The sequence below is a fragment of the Hippocampus guttulatus genome, chromosome 16 (assembly GCF_054856545.1).
Source record: "Hippocampus guttulatus isolate MCC_2025c chromosome 16, RoL_Hgut_1.0, whole genome shotgun sequence".
Lineage (NCBI taxonomy): Eukaryota > Metazoa > Chordata > Actinopteri > Syngnathiformes > Syngnathidae > Hippocampus > Hippocampus guttulatus.
This window is the reverse complement of record NC_141276.1, coordinates 11,697,778-11,713,346: the sequence shown is the minus strand read 5'-3', so window position 1 is coordinate 11,713,346 and position 15,569 is coordinate 11,697,778. Positions and strand designations below refer to the sequence as shown.

General features: G+C 40.9%; 3 protein-coding genes across 4 annotated transcripts; 1 reads left to right on the top strand and 2 right to left on the bottom strand.

Moving 5' to 3' along the window:
* Positions 1 to 4,041: 4,041 nt before the first annotated feature.
* Positions 4,042 to 7,137, bottom strand: msrb1a (methionine sulfoxide reductase B1a). Its single transcript, XM_086133976.1, has 4 exons — positions 7,012 to 7,137; positions 6,262 to 6,404; positions 5,570 to 5,684; positions 4,042 to 4,585 (listed from the first exon to the last, which is right to left on the bottom strand). Exons 1-4 carry the CDS (start codon positions 7,064 to 7,066, stop codon positions 4,566 to 4,568), a joined length of 333 nt encoding a protein of 110 aa, XP_085990102.1. The 5' UTR covers positions 7,067 to 7,137; the 3' UTR covers positions 4,042 to 4,565.
* Positions 7,138 to 7,400: 263 nt separating this feature from the next.
* On the bottom strand, positions 7,401 to 12,835 carry LOC147193160 (large ribosomal subunit protein uL3-like). Of its 2 annotated transcripts, XM_086132729.1 has the most exons (10): positions 12,717 to 12,835; positions 12,372 to 12,564; positions 11,635 to 11,803; positions 11,428 to 11,563; positions 10,323 to 10,509; positions 9,343 to 9,503; positions 9,162 to 9,263; positions 7,819 to 7,914; positions 7,634 to 7,753; positions 7,401 to 7,539 (listed from the first exon to the last, which is right to left on the bottom strand). In XM_086132729.1, the coding sequence occupies exons 1-10, from the start codon at positions 12,717 to 12,719 to the stop codon at positions 7,480 to 7,482; spliced, it is 1,227 nt and encodes a 408-aa protein (XP_085988855.1). In that variant the 5' UTR covers positions 12,720 to 12,835; the 3' UTR covers positions 7,401 to 7,479. The 2 variants fall into 2 exon arrangements, with proteins under 2 accessions (XP_085988855.1, XP_085988856.1); XM_086132730.1 differs by lacking the exon at positions 12,717 to 12,835 and having other exon boundaries at positions 12,391 to 12,525.
* A 1,183-nt stretch (positions 12,836 to 14,018) lies between these two features.
* Positions 14,019 to 15,434, top strand: ndufb10 (NADH:ubiquinone oxidoreductase subunit B10). Its single transcript, XM_086133012.1, has 4 exons — positions 14,019 to 14,247; positions 14,760 to 14,898; positions 15,053 to 15,192; positions 15,302 to 15,434. Exons 1-4 carry the CDS (start codon positions 14,100 to 14,102, stop codon positions 15,391 to 15,393), a joined length of 519 nt encoding a protein of 172 aa, XP_085989138.1. The 5' UTR covers positions 14,019 to 14,099; the 3' UTR covers positions 15,394 to 15,434.
* The last annotated feature ends 135 nt before the right edge of the window (positions 15,435 to 15,569 follow it).

Below are 15,569 nucleotides of genomic sequence, written 5' to 3'. Positions count from 1 at the left end.
ACAGATGAGTGAGGAGATAGTGAGAGATATCTTCAAAAACAAACGCGATGTTCAAAACCCTGTCTGCGGTACTGAAGACGCTAGAGGTCGGAAGAAGTCATGTGATTATGTGATAAAAGTGACAAAAAGGTGGTGCAGGTCACCAAAGTGATGTGCTAGATTTCAAAATGAATCATGTTGTTTGTTTGCTAAATGGCAGCCCTCAAAGGCGCGTCCTTTTTCCATCACTTATGCTTTTAAGCCTTTGGCATTTAGTTGGCAGGAAATATTATACACAAATATACAGTGTCCAAAAAGTCTCTTTACCATTTCAAAAATGTATTAAAAATGCAATTGGTTAGATATTTTATTCAGATTTGTTCTATTTTATTCCGCGTTTATTAAAGTTGTTTTAACCTCTTTTAATACACTTCTACATGGGCACCATTAGTTGCACGAAGCACATCAAGACGGTACTCAATTTCTTGCCATGTTCGCTGTAGCATTGCCTCATCAATTGTGGCAATGGCATCAGTAATCCTTTGCTTTAGGTCAGTAATGTCCCTTATCTTTGTTCGATACACGATATCTTTATTAAAAGAGGTAAAAAAACAACCTTTAATAAACACTCAATACAATAGAATAAATCTGAATATCTAATCAATTGCATTTTTAATAAATTTTTGAAATGGTAAAGAGACTTTATGGACACCCTGTATATTATACACAATATTTCCTCAAGATGGAAATCAATGTTGATATACTGTAGGTGCAAATTTTATACGCACAATAGTGAAACAATCTACAAGACACCATAATGAAACTGGTTTAGATGCTCATACAAATCGACTGACAATTTCTATATACCGGTACTGTAATTTTAAAACACATTTTGATTGAGAATAATGCAACATGCAAAAAAAAAAAAAAAAAGTCATCTGCACAGTTGATAAGGGAATTAGGATGGCAACAGTTAAAAACCAGGATCTTTTTTTTTTTGGTGAAATTGGATCAACTTGGGAGTCAACAAGATACACTATACTTAACTATGACATTCACTGTAAAGCTAAACATAAATTCATAACAGCAGTTTTCTAATTGGTGTGCGGCTCGAGCGGCTACAGATAGTCATCGACTTGGTACTGAACTACCAGCAATTTCTTTTGCTCCGATTTCATTTTTCAAGGCCCTTCTTTTCCGACCATATGTTGTCCTGACAGAGACACTAAGTACTTGGAGTATCTTCAATGTCTTCCAGGGATCATCTTTGACCCACAGCAAGAATCTGGCTGCATAAAAGCCCCATTTATCTTTTACTTCATCACGCCGAGTCAAAACTCATATGGAGGGCATTTTCATCACAGCCAAGACATAGGAGGAGGTGTTTGGCTTCCTCTGGCACGTTAACGCTCAGGGCGAGCTTGTCTGCTGCAGAGTCCATGAGATGGTTTCGGTGGAAATGAATTGGAGTGGCGTGGCATGGAGTTATTCTGTCGGATTCAAAACAGAAGCAGGTGCATCTGCTCATAAACAGCCCGGGTTGATGTGAGCTGCTCATAAACATTACAATCAAAGGAGGCTGCCTCGTGTACTGTATTGTTCAGTGATAACCTCTGGGCTCGGCCCTCGGCCCACTAGAACCCTCAACTGGTTTGCTATAATTACGGATTCATATTCGAAATGAGCCCCAGAGATCAGCGCAAGAGGAAAAAAAAATGTGTTCGCCGTCCAAATCTGTCTCATGATTTTTATCAGAGGATTACCACTTCCTGCTTCCTGTTTGCTTCCTCTCGGCCATGCAGCTGCTGAGCCGATGCCAGCCAGAAAGAGTGTTCGACTGCAGATAGCGCATGTTAATTGCACCCCCCTTCCTTCTTCTTTCCTCCCCATCTGTCATTCTCACATCTGGTTTATTTTTGAATTTTTTTTTTTTTTTTTTTGTCTGCTAGGGTTTGTTGCTACCTCATCCAGACTTCACCCCGAGGACACTGAGGAGTCTGTGTGCCAGCTGTGTGTGGCCACTTTAAAGAGGAACCACAACAGAGACATCTAATCAGTGGCAAGGAAGGTATTACTGGATAAATGAAGAGCTCCCGGGCAAAATTAGGACAAGAGGGAGAGGGCGAGCTTAGACCGTCGACTGACGACTCTTAGTAAACTGCAGATTGAAATGGAAAACGTTAAAATATACAAGGTGTTCCAAAAGTCATTACACACTTCCTTTTTCCTATTTTGATCGAGGCAACATTCGGACATACAGTATGTGAGGACATCAACATTAGACAGTTTAGGCTTGTCGGTTTTGTCAGTTTATCATTCCCTTGCCCATGGCTTGCTAATTGACAATGGAGCAGCATTGCAAAATTGCCACCAATTGCCAAGTTTTCCTGTCCCAAACTGCAGTTCAGACACCATGAGCTTAAGTAGCTTTAAGGCCATCACAAGGTTCCAAAGCAGAGGCAATTGCTCGAAGACTGCAAGGGAAGCTCAGCTTTCCCTAAAATGTCAAAAAATTTATGTGTGTACATACAATTGTGTGTACATGTCATTGACTAAATATGCGCTACAACTCGTTCAACTTTTGTTCCGAATCAGCTTCTTTATTACTGGTTATGACACAACCCTCTTCTCATTCATTCCTGCAGCTTCACTGTGCTTTAAAATGTGTGGACGCTGAGCGTCTGCAGCACGGACGCTGGGCGTCTCGAGAGTAGTCCCAATGCATTGAAACGAGACGAGTCATTGCATAATGCTGGTTTTGTCCCGCCCATCAGACACTCAGCGTCTCTGGGAGTCTATGGACAGTGGGCGTTTATCGGCTGGCCCGGACGTTCAGCTTTTGTGCATGATGATTGGATGACCTGTCTGAGGCTGAATCTCTTTTTTATCGACAGCGAAATGAGCCAATCATCAATCTTTTGGCGTAGGCATCCGTGAGGGCATTTTTCAATTCTCATTCTGTTCTGAGTTGAACTGGAGACTTCTTCTAATCATCTTAGCGACACTCTCTTTGTTGAAAACAACTAGCGACAAATTTATCTTTTACTTCTGGTGGGTTTTATTGTAGTTGCTTGTGTTTGCAGACTGACTTATATCACCAAGGGTCACAGATCATTTTCTTGAAAAAGAAGGGAGAGTCGAATTCACGTATAAAAAAACTGACACATTTTATGATGTAGGCCGAAATTGAGCTTCCCCTCCTTGACAGACCAGCATCCGCCACTGTTCCAAAGTATAATACAATTTATACAATCCATGCAAAGTATCTCAAAGCAAGATCTGTTAATGACATGCACGCAGCAGAAGAATCGATACTACCTTCACTGATGAAAACGGCAAACTCCCAGAGGCCTTGGACACGTTTGTGGATTTCTATGTCAGTGTAGTTAGATCACACTGCTTTCATCTGCACAAAATGTATTGAACATTCATCAAATGAATGTCTGAAATTGTGTTTACACAAATGTTGGCACAAATCCACCGTGCTACAACACAATGAAATGTTGCTGTTGAATACTCCGCAGATGTTGACACACCTGCTCCTGCCTAAACTATCAGGCAGCCATAGAGCTTTTGAACCTGCGCCCGTATACTCGCTTTGTTTAGAATTCCATCATGGAGCTATGTGCTATTGAAAAAAAAAGAGCAGGCTTGTTAGTCCACTTAGAACCTAAAATGGGTTAAAAGAACACTTCAGACCACTGGCATTTAACAGTATTAATAGTATTGGAGGGAATGTTACATTATTAGCTTTTCTGTCATCAGTAGACGCCACCGCTGATTTAATGGCTGGTTAGCATAATTATCAATGTGTATAATTTTATACTGTGGTTATAAGAGCAAAACATCAATTAGACGCTGTCTGGTGCCTTATAACTTGCATTTACAGCCATTTTCCTCATACGTACTGTACGTCGATGACATCACATTGAAGGTCTAAGCGCACCACCTGTTGAAGAAATACTGTAATTGCACTTTGAAGTGGGTCCAAGATTGAGCTCGTCATGCCTTGGGAATACGTCAAAACATTCATTCAGGCGAAACACAAAGCAACAAGAATGGTTACAATGTATCTTGAAATATATTTATTTTACACGACGCTGTTACGAAGTAGCAAAGCACTGCTTATTTTCACCAAAAGGGAAGAGCAAATTTTGCTTTGTGCACGTTTTCACACAATTCTGTAATAAAAAGAAATACAGGCTGCATAGCGAAGATAACTTTTTAAAATTAATATCATAAAAATTGAGAGAATGTGGTATACTTATAAAATGTCACAAATACAGTAACTTGATTCCCTGCTATAAAATTAATATCATAAAAATTGAGAGAATATGGTATACTTATAAAATGTCACAAATACAGTAACTTGATTCCCTACTACAAATATGAGCAAAGGTATTCTCTCCTGAATCTCAAATATTACATCATCTGTTGTTGCTGTCCAGTGCGGCCACTCTTCGATCCGAACTCTGGTGCTCCCCAGTCAGGCTTTTTCCCAGAGTGCTTCATTTGCTGTCCACACTTACTTAGCGGCATCCAGAAATGTTTAGACGTCAAACAGCACGTCCTGCAGTGCGCTCACTTTACTGTCCATCAACTTTGTCTGTGTAGCAAAGCGCAAAAAAAAAAAAAAAAAAAGCATCATGTGGACTTTTCTTGGAATCCAGCAGGAAATATTATTTTCTCAAATGGTGTACCACCTTGAACAAAAACAATTCATCCCAAACGGCAGCCTGACACCTGTACTGTTTACGTCATTAAAAGAACGCACAATACCCAAAATGCAGACATTTACGGTAGAGAGGAAATGCAAAAATATATATTGTTGTAAGCTTTCATCTATACATATAAAGGCTTAATTCTAACAAACACAACTACATAACTTTGCCTGACAAAACTCTACAAGCTTAATACTAAACATAATGCAAAATACCAAAGAAAGTGTAATGTTGCGGTAACAAAACCCTTTAAGGAATGGATATTTGAAAACAAATGGTGAAGAAACACATGGAGAAACAGACAATGAATACTCACTGGCAAATCTTCATCCTCTGCGAAAAATAATTTATATGACTGCAGTTACTGAGTCAGGTGTAAACTTTTCCTCGTTTGTGTCTGTATGTTTGTATTGTACTGCCCACTGGTGGCCAAGATGCGCACACACCAGAAGGAACAGAACATGGGCTTCGACCTGACTAACGTCATTTCCATTCATTTCAATGGTGAAAGATGATTTGAAAGTTACGTTATAAACATTGCCATGGAAGGAATTTTATTCATAAGTCAAGGCACCGCAGTAGTTGTAACAGAATAAATTGTCTGAATGCAAATTTTCTGCACTATAGGAAATGTTTAAAACAATCAAAATAGCGTCACCAATTCTCAACGAATACAAGTCGAAGATTAGTATAGCTCAGGGATTACATGGGAATGTCGTCATGGTATCCGAGACGAAAGTTATTTACTCCTGCCAATGGGTTGACAATGGACCTCAGTTCATTTAGTTGTTTAACATTTGTGCTTGGTGACAGCATTTCTCTGCATTCAGGTAGAATTTCTGAGGGAATTACATATTCTCTGACTGTACCTTTAGGGATGAACTTCAGTGAGCTGCTGAATATTCAAAAACGAGACGAGCCTCTGCCGGGCCCGTCGTTGACAAACTCGTGGCCTAGGCCATTTCCACACTTGCCACACAGAACCTGGAGTTAAAAAAAATAAAATTAAAAATCCAATGAGTGCTTTATATGGCTGTCACAGGCCTATATTTTTTAAATGATTATTCTGTCAATTATTCCATCAACTAATCGGACAAAAAATGATTTTGCATTTGAGTTTACTCACAATCAATGTAAATCCAAATAACAATTAAGCAATATCACAGAGAAATATTTCTTGGGTACTGACTGATTCATGCATAGGGCTACTAGTAAATTGATAAACACTTGTGAGGCTTCTTAAACTGCTAATGTCAGTTGCAGGTTATTCATACCTAGGCTGCAAACAATTAAATCTCCCTGCCCCCATAAATTGAACATGTTTGCAAATGACTTGTGTCTGTTTTCATGACAGACTTCAGAAATCAGTGATTTTTTTTTTTTTGTACAGAAGCTGAAGTTTGATGTTTTGGACAATATGAGGTTAACCCACGGGGCTAAGAATTAATTAGCGAAATAGTTGATTACTTTGATGATTGATAAGTTGTTGAGTAATCGAATTATTGTGACACCTGTAGTGTTTTGTAATAGACATCAATTTGTGACTTTCTTGCAATTGTACCTTGAAGGCTCCGGGTCTCTCCTCGTGTTTGGCCACACTGTCTTGGTGGATGGTCTCCGTGAAGGCCGGCCAAGGCGACGAATGCTCATACTTGGAACGGCTGGAGAAAAGATGGTGATCACACTTGGCGCATGCGTAAATTCCTACAGGGAGACAAAATGGATTTAGATGCCTCCAAATGACATATTACACATACCTCAGAACTGTGAGGCAGAGGTTTTCATCTCTGCCTCACAGCTGAGGGTTGAGGTTCGAATCCCTGTTCCAGCCTTCCTGTGTGGAGTTTACATGGGGTTCATCAGGTATTTAAAAACAAACATACAAAAAAAAAAACAGGACAGTTCACTAGTGGGTCTAAATCGGCCAGAGGCGTCAATACGTGTCTAAATTTTATTTTATTTTTTTAACCACAGTTAATGACGTCGATTAGGACGCCAATTATCGTGTTAAGACAAAGTGTGAGACAACTGTTTTGGAAGTGTTGTGCAATTCGCATATTTTTTACAAAAGTTCACAGTTTTTAATTTGTATAAATTACACCATTCGAAGGCAACTTCTCGGTTATGTCACACATAGGCAATTGATTTCAATTCCTCGTCTTAGCTGTCGAGACATCTGAAAAAAAAGAGTTGAATAACAAGATTAGCTAAGCAGCTAGCTCCCCACAGTTCACTTGGAAAGTTAACGAGTTCTAAATGGCAACAAATTACGACAAAACATAGAGTAAAGTCTCGTTAGTTGTAGCAGCACCTGGTTTGAAATGGTCTTTGTAAACCTCCCGACCATAGAAGGCACAAAAGGACATTTCCACCTGTCTTTAGTCGAGTTGACGCAGCACGAAACAATAAAGTTTGTTTCGTAAAACGCCCGGATATGACGATCAAAGAGCACGCAACTCTTACGTATCAACAACTTCCGCCTTGATATCACAACTGAGGCCAGGCCAGCATTTTTGTTGAATCTGATTTCTTTTTTAATCGCTGAATTTATTTTTTTAGTTGGTTGGAGAGAACCTATCCTCAGCGATTTGAAAAAGTATTTTGCTCAAACTGAATGAATATCTCATTTTTTTTAAAAATGTATGTGTATTTATGTATGTTGCCATCTGTAAGAAGTGACTCTTGTTGGTTCAATAAAACCTTTATTTTATTTTTAATGATCAATTTCACCTTCCTTTCGGAAATCTCTGCTTCATCACGGAAAATACTGCCAAATGTTTTAGACCTCCTCTGGTTGAGGCACTGGCGGAGTTTTAGAGACATCCTTCTTTGGCGGACCCTGCAGGTATAAGCCACAGGTCAGAAGTCAAGAACTGATGGGGGCGCACAAGAAGAAATCAACATGGTGGTGTAATGGGGAAAAAGTCACTGACCATAAAAGCTCTTTTCTCCTGCGCGGTCTGGAAGCGACCGTGACCAAACTTGGACGTGGTGTCAATGAATTTGAGCTCGATGGTTTCCAATGATTTGCGAGACGTGTGCACCAGCAAAGACTGGAAGGGAGATTGTTATGAATTTCTTAGACTATATAAACGACCATTAGAAAGGTGAGACTTACCTTTCGGAGTATGAGGACGCGTTTTTTGGCACCGACAACGCAACCTTTCACCATGACAAAATCATTATTCACCTCTCCGTAGTGTGGAAAGCCTCCCTGCATTCGAGCACACATGGAGGAATAACACGCACAACACTGGTCAACAGCAAGTTTTAAAGGTGGCTTTGCCTCCCGACACATTTTTTATGCTGATTTCTAAAGTGTCCTTTTTTCCAAGCACGTCAGGTTTTAGATATTTTCATTTTTACCGATTTTTAAAAAAAAAGCTTTTGCAATATGGATATCATCATGCGTTGTAATTTATAGCAATAAGACATTCCCCAAAAAATCCACTTGTTGGTGAACCTAACCTTTAATTCATAAATATTAAGAAAATATATACCGGTATATTACACATTATGCATCTATCCAACTTCTGTACTTCTTATTCTCACTCAAATTGAAGGCACGCGGGAGCCTAACCCAGCCACCACAGAGCAAGAGGCGGGGTTCGCCATGAACTGGTCACTAGACAAAAGCATGTTATTAGAAAAACCAGACGTTCTACAACAAATAAAAAAGAGTCTGTGCAAAAAAAAAAAAATCCTATAAAAAATATTATTTGCATCTGTGATTTAAAAATTGTAAAAATTCATTGACCGGTGTAATATAATAATTACAACAGGCATATATTATTTATCTTCAGCGAAGAATGGTTAGTATTACTGTGGCTAAGTGAGGAGTTATGAATGACTCCATGTCTATTGCACCGCTCCCAGCTGGCCAAGGTGCCCACACCAGAAAAATAATAAGTGAAGCAGAAATAAATGTAGCAAAAATTGCTCAATTCTTTACATTCAGCTCTATATTTTTATAAAGTTCAATATTATACAATGCTATTTTTCACATGTTACTGACTTTTTTGGAGGGTGAGTGGGGTGTTGAAACAAGATAAATGCCATTTCCATTTATTTCAATGAGAAAAGATGAATTGAGCTGTCACGGTGGACGACTGGTTAGCACGTCCGCCCCAGAGAGCAGAAGTGCAGGGTTCGATTCCGGCTGGCAACCGGTCCAGGGTGTACCCCGCCAACTGCTTGAAGACAGCTGGGATAGGCTTCAGAACACGCCCACAACCCTTGTGAGGATAAGCGAACAAAAAAATGGATCGATGGAAGATTAATTGAGATAGGAGGGCTTAAAGTTACCAATACCAGCATGGTCACGTAACAAGTTAACCTCGAGGCACCTCTGTATGTGTTTTCACAGTTGTAACGATCTTCTGAGGAAAACCGTAACTAAAATATGGCCCACGACGAAAAAGAGCCTGACGCCCCAGCTCAGCAGTCTCACAATGTCAATACCATGGGGGAAATGGTCTTCTGGCTGATGTCATAGCTTGTGGAGGCATTATTCCGGATCACCTTTCCATCCTGGATATGAACGCCTCGACCAATTCGATAGATCTGAGGACAGCAGGAGATCAAACGTTGATGTCCAACATTTAAAAGATAACAGCCTTTTGGTCCCAGGCACAAAGTGGACCTTCTTGTTGATCTCAGTACGGTGGTGAAAGCCCTTTTGACCGGCCCGTGCTATACTGAAGCCCACTCGAGCTGGATGCCACGCTCCGATGCACGCCACCTTCCGCAGCCCCTTGTGAGTTTTCCTGGGGAGCTTCTTTGTGTGCCAGCGGCTTGTCACACCTGTTAGCAAGTGACCAATGAATTTACCTCTCAACCTTTTTATTTTTGTAAAAAACAAACAAACAAACTAATCATAATAATGATAGTCGCCAGGTTGTTTCCGGGTGGCAGAAAGCAAGAGATTACCATTGACCTGAACTGAAATCTATGTTGTGCCACTAGATATGTTTCAAAAGGTTTAGAGGTGGTTCCCACCCAATGACAGTGTGAATGTGGGTGTGAATGGTTGTTCGTCTCTATATGTCGCCCTGACTGGCGACCAGTGCAGGGTGTCGTCCGCCTTCCGCCCAAAGTCAGCTAGGATAAACTCCAACACCCCGATGTGACCCTGTTCAGGATAAGTGGTGTTGAAGATGGATGGATAGTACTTTCGAGGATTTGTGTCGACCTCCTTCAAAATAAAGTATTCCAGTCCGTCGCTTGCTCGCAAACATCAGACCTACAGTAAAAGATCCATTCCAGCGTCAAAATAGCAGGACCGTGCCATTAATTCCAGCAATAGAAAACAAACTCATCAACTCATCTTAATAATCATGTTAAATACGTCTGAATTTCCTCCACCTCTATTTTGGAATCAATTTACCTCTTGAAGTGTAATTTCCCTCATGTAGCATCATCCTTTCAATGGAAATGTTACACATTCGAACTACGGTGGTAGAGAAAAAGGCTAAACTCATTGTTCAGGTCAATTTCTCTGTTTTCCCAATTGCGTTGCCTTGGGTGGCCAACTAGTCCCATTGCTGAAGTTTCTGCCACCTGGAGGTGCATGCGACATCATGGTGAAATCATATTTGATTTTCGGGATGATTGGCATCTAACCTTTAATGCCGTGACCCTTTGTAACCCCAATGATATCAATCAACTCGTCCTGGTGAAAAACTGCCGACACGGGCACCGCTTGCTCCAGGCGCTCCTTTGCCCAGTCGACCTTTTGCGAAATGCTCCCCCCGTTTAACTGCACCTCCAAGACGTGAGCCTTCTTCTGCTTTATGGGCAGTAATCGCATCTGAAAATGAGTTAAAAGACCACCGCAGTAGAATCTAGAACAGTGGTTCCTAACCTGGGTTCGATCGAACCCCAGGGGTTCGGTGAATCGGTCTCAGGGGTTCGACGGAGCCTCTGCCATGGAGGTTAAGACACACCCGACTCAACATGTCGCTTAGTTATGATACGCCCGCTTGGCCATCACTGGCTGCAGATGATCACGTGACATTTCTTGTCCAATCAGTGCTGCGGGAAATTTAGTCCGCTCAGTCGTCAACGTGTGACTGTCGTGATAGTACATCATGCACGGTTCATTTTGTGCACAATTTAAAAAAAATTATAATTATGACTTGAAATTTTATTTACTTTTTTCTGTTTTAATAAATGTGTCTTTTTTTATGTCTTGAATTTGTAAAAAGTCATTTTTATTTTTCACCAATGAAGGTTTAATGAATGTGCATTTGAACTGGTTGGGTTCAGTACCTTCAACAAGGTTAAGAACCACTGATCGAGAACATTGTAGTGAGAAGTAAGACGCCCTCTATCCCACAAAATCAGGTTTGAGCTAGCTATGAGAAAAGCATGAGATCACATCTGCTCTTAGAAGTGCATACTGATCGTGTTACCAAGCTGAAGCCTTTGCACACTGTTATAAGTGGTCTTGGCTCACCTTTGCCTTGTTGCCTGCCAAAATCAAGGTTTTCCCCTGGCAAAGTCCGACAGGTTCTGCTCTAAAAATTATTTTTAAACTGTCATTTGAAACAGCAGCAGCTTACCGCGCGGCCGGACTTGTTTTGCACCCAGCAGCCGGGGGATGCGAGTGACATCTAATCCTTCTATTGCATGTGGTCAGGTGGATATTGCCCTTTTGCCACAGTGCAAGCTAGATGTTGCTTTTAGAGCAGTAATCTACACGGTTATACTCTGAGCATTGTCTTACCTGAGAGTGAACAATAACCCGAATGACTGAACAATATTTTTTCATCAGAGTAAAATCCTTGTCCAGCGCTTTCTTCCCGACTTCGTCTTTCCACTTTTTACTGTATTTAGTGAAGGCTTTCTTCTTGCTCTTGTGCCTGAAACCAACGGAAACATGGGCAGTGTATGCAAGTGGACCTAATTTGTGGCGGTCACATCACACCCTTACCAGTTTTTGTAGAATCTGCGCTTGCACTCGTCACTGAGATGTTCAGCAAAGATGGTCTTCAGGGCGCGCAGACCCCGCACGGTGCGGATGTAGCCCACCACTCCTACCACCATGAGCGGGGGGGTCTCAATGATGGTAACCGCCTCCACTTCTTCACGCTTTGTTTGCTCTGGGGAGGAAATAGAACAGTGATTCTCAAAGTACCGGTAGTAGCTACGACTCGTGGTACGCAGCAGGACCTTTCAGTCATCGTGCGAGGCCAAGCCAGCCACAGACTCAAGAGCCTTAATTTCCAACTTGACAAAAAAAATCTACAAACCCATGCTCAAATGCCAGGTTTTGTAATGTTAACATATGACTAAGAATAAAATAAGTTCAAAATGTTTTTGGTGTGAGGAATGCAACCTTAATCTGTACAATTCATTTTTAAATAATAATAATAATGTTGACGATATGATGATGGTTTCGAATGCGGTTTTGCAAGCACACACACCGTCTTTTAACTGCATATGTTACCATGCTCAGAATTTACCAATCACATTCAAACTTGTGTTAAATAATTGACAGCACTCACCTGCCATCATATAAAGTGCATTGATTAATCCAAAATGAAGTCCAATTGTTCCATTGGACTTTTCCTGGCATTTGTATAGGTGTATGTGCACCTTATACTATTTTTACCATCTGAATTGCCTTGTGAATTACACAAAAATCCACATGTTCCACAATGTACATACTGAGACCAACGCGGTGCACCTCTCTGAGGGTGTGGGTCATGCCAGCCTTGTATCCCAAGAAGGCGGTGAGGTGCACAGGCTTGCTGGGGTCATCTTTAGGCCAAGTACGCACTCTGCCTCGGTGCCTTTTGCTACGCTTGCGGGGGAGAAAGCCCAAGTGTCCATGGCGTGGTGCGTGAAATTTGCGATGTGACTAGAGAGGAGAACGCCAACCCCACAGACAACACATGCACATTAATATAGAATTCAAACGTTGGTGTAAACAGCCGGCACCTGAGATTCATACAATAATCCTAAAAGTCACATTAAAGCTGAATAGAGAAGCATAACACAAAGACCACTGACCATGTCTGCGCACGCTGACCAGGTAAGAGCTAGAAAAAAGAACCAGACGTAGGAAGGCACACAATGTCAGGCTCTGCTTTGGTGTTTGGCCCCACTGAGGAGCCGTTTTCACTTTCAAATAACATTGCCAAAGTGGAGCAGACGGGAGGAGTGGGAGCTCAGAAGTTTAACGTGGTGCAATGACCAGTCGAGAGGAACCATTTAGCCAAGAATGGAGTGGAGAGGGGGAAGGATTTCATTGCCAGGTGGCCAAGTTTAACACTTAATAATCATAAAGGGGGTGGGGTGGTGGGCTAGTCAGTGAGAGTTGCAACATGATGTTTAAAATTGCAAAAGAACAACACCCAAAAATTGCAAATAACCAAAACAGTTTGCAGGCATATACAAAAATAATAAAAAAAATAATAATCTGACATTTAAATATGAATGGCAGAGCTACTCTATGACCAAGGAAAACAAACCAAACAGGCTTCAATTTGCTCATATTTATCAAAACTCCAACAACTTATTCAATTCAGTGATTTTATGCTTTCTAAAGACAAACTAACAACACACGGTTTCATTTTGCTCTAATACTAACCAGTATCATTCTTTACCCTAAAAAAGGAAGACGTTAAATAAATGTTTTATTTGTCTGGTAAAAATTTAAGATCCTTTATGTAGTAAAGAGAATTGGCTATCCAGGGGTGTCAAAGTCATTTCTTGTCGCGGGCCACTTCAGAGTTACGGCTTCCCTCGCAGGGCCGGTGCAAAATCTCAATGTTATTTATTACCCATGACATTTGGGTACAGATTTCAGCAAGAATCATGACAGTTGACACATGATTTCCTCCCACGGGCCACATAAAATGACATGGGGGGCCGGATTTGGCCCCCGGGCCTTGACTTTGACACCTGTGAGATAGACTATGACAAATATATTACATCAAAGGATGTCATTGACATTTTATCTTTCAAAGACCTTCAACTCCGAGTGTCTTAAAATGATAAAAAACACAAATAGAACATACTATTTATCAGAAATGTACAGTAACAATAATGGTGAGTTGCGCGCAACAGTAGAACGACATCGTGTGCCTCACTCGAAACCTTAGGTTCTTTGTTGACATCTGTCGGCTACTCAATGAATAACACCTTTAACACCAACCTTTATTTGTCGGCCTGTTTGGGAGGAAATATTTGTCTGAATTCTCCATCAAAAATATCCACCGTCAATTTTATTTAAAAGACCAAAACTAAACTTTCATTAGGCGATAGGTTTTCATCAAATAAAAGTTTTCACTGACCTCTAGCGTCGCTCCTAATGCGCATGCGCCACCTCGAGAGGAGAACTGTCGAGGTCGAACTGTCGGATTTCTCGTGGATTGATTCAAAGAAGGGAAAATGCCGTTGGACTCTAATAAGGACGCCTATCCGGAGCCTCATCGACAGACTCCCGTTGTGGACAAACAGACGGCTTTGCCAAACCCGGCTTTGATTTTGTCCAAACTCTTCTATTACTCGGTGGACCTGCCTGTCACCACATTTAGAGGTAAACGAAGCTAACGCAGCTAGCAGTCTGCTAGCACAACAAATGACGCCCAACTATGAATGAAACGCATTGTTTTGGTGTATCTTACACTGTAAAACGTGACATGACTTAGAATTTTAATTGCGGTTCAATTGGAGTGAGTTTTTTTTATGCTTGCGTTGTGTTCGGAATCACCTTGCCATTTTGTCCTATGTGCTCATTTATATATCCCACAATGCATCTTAAAAAGCTTTTTTTACTGGACAAGATGCATGCAAAAAACACTTGTAGCTTTTGTCAGTCACACAAAAAGGAACTAGTGCGTCAAAATAAAAGAAAAAAGCCAGGGATTTTCCCATAGTTTATACCTGTACAGTACTCCCAAATTATACAAGCAAAATGAAAAAGCATGTCCACGCACCGTTATAAAAAAAAGCAATTACTTGGTTTAGTACCAAATTGGATACACATGCCTAGACACCTCACGTTTTAAACACTTTTGCTACACAATTTGCATTTTCTTTTCTTTTTAGAGGCTGTCGACAGCATTCAGGCTAAAAACAAGTCAGTCTACTACCACCAGAAGTTCCGCCGCGTTCCCGACCTGACCCAGTGCCAAGAAGGGGATTACCTGTGCTACTATGAGGCTGAGATGCAGTGGAGGAGAGACTAGTGAGATAATTTCTTGCATTCACTCCCAAGTGTACATGAACCATAAACTTCATTTGGGACACTTGCACAAGCTGATTACTTCCCGAATACAATATTTGAATTAAAAATTCTGCTTACAATACTCAATTATGAATGTATTATTGTCTTACCTCAGCAAAGTGGACCAGGAGATCGTGAAGGTAGTCCAGGAGCGCATGAGGGCCTGCCATCAGAGAGAAGGCTCCAGCTACCAGCAGAACTGTTCGAAGGAGATAGAGCAGTTCACAGAGGCCTCAAAGAACTACCAGTTACGCTGTACGTTTTTCACGTCATAGCTTCACTCACAAATTGCTTCAACTACATTCAATGAACTTTTTTTTTTTTTGCCTTGGGAATCATTTTATGTGTTTGTGTCTTGGGCCAGATGGTGACCTCGGAGCATATGCCAGTGGCAGGAAGTGTTTGATGAAGCAAAAAGAGAGGATGATGGCAGCAGCTCAGACTCAAAATGCTTAAGTCTTCTGTGCAATAGTTGTAAAATAAAGCGCTTAAATCGGTGTTGTAGTCTGTTCTATTTTTTCCAATTAAGTATACAGTTACCATGCTAGTCTTACTAGGGCAAGAAATCATTTGGCAATTAAATTTATAGGGCAACCTTTACCATATACACACATCTTGAATATGTCCCACCA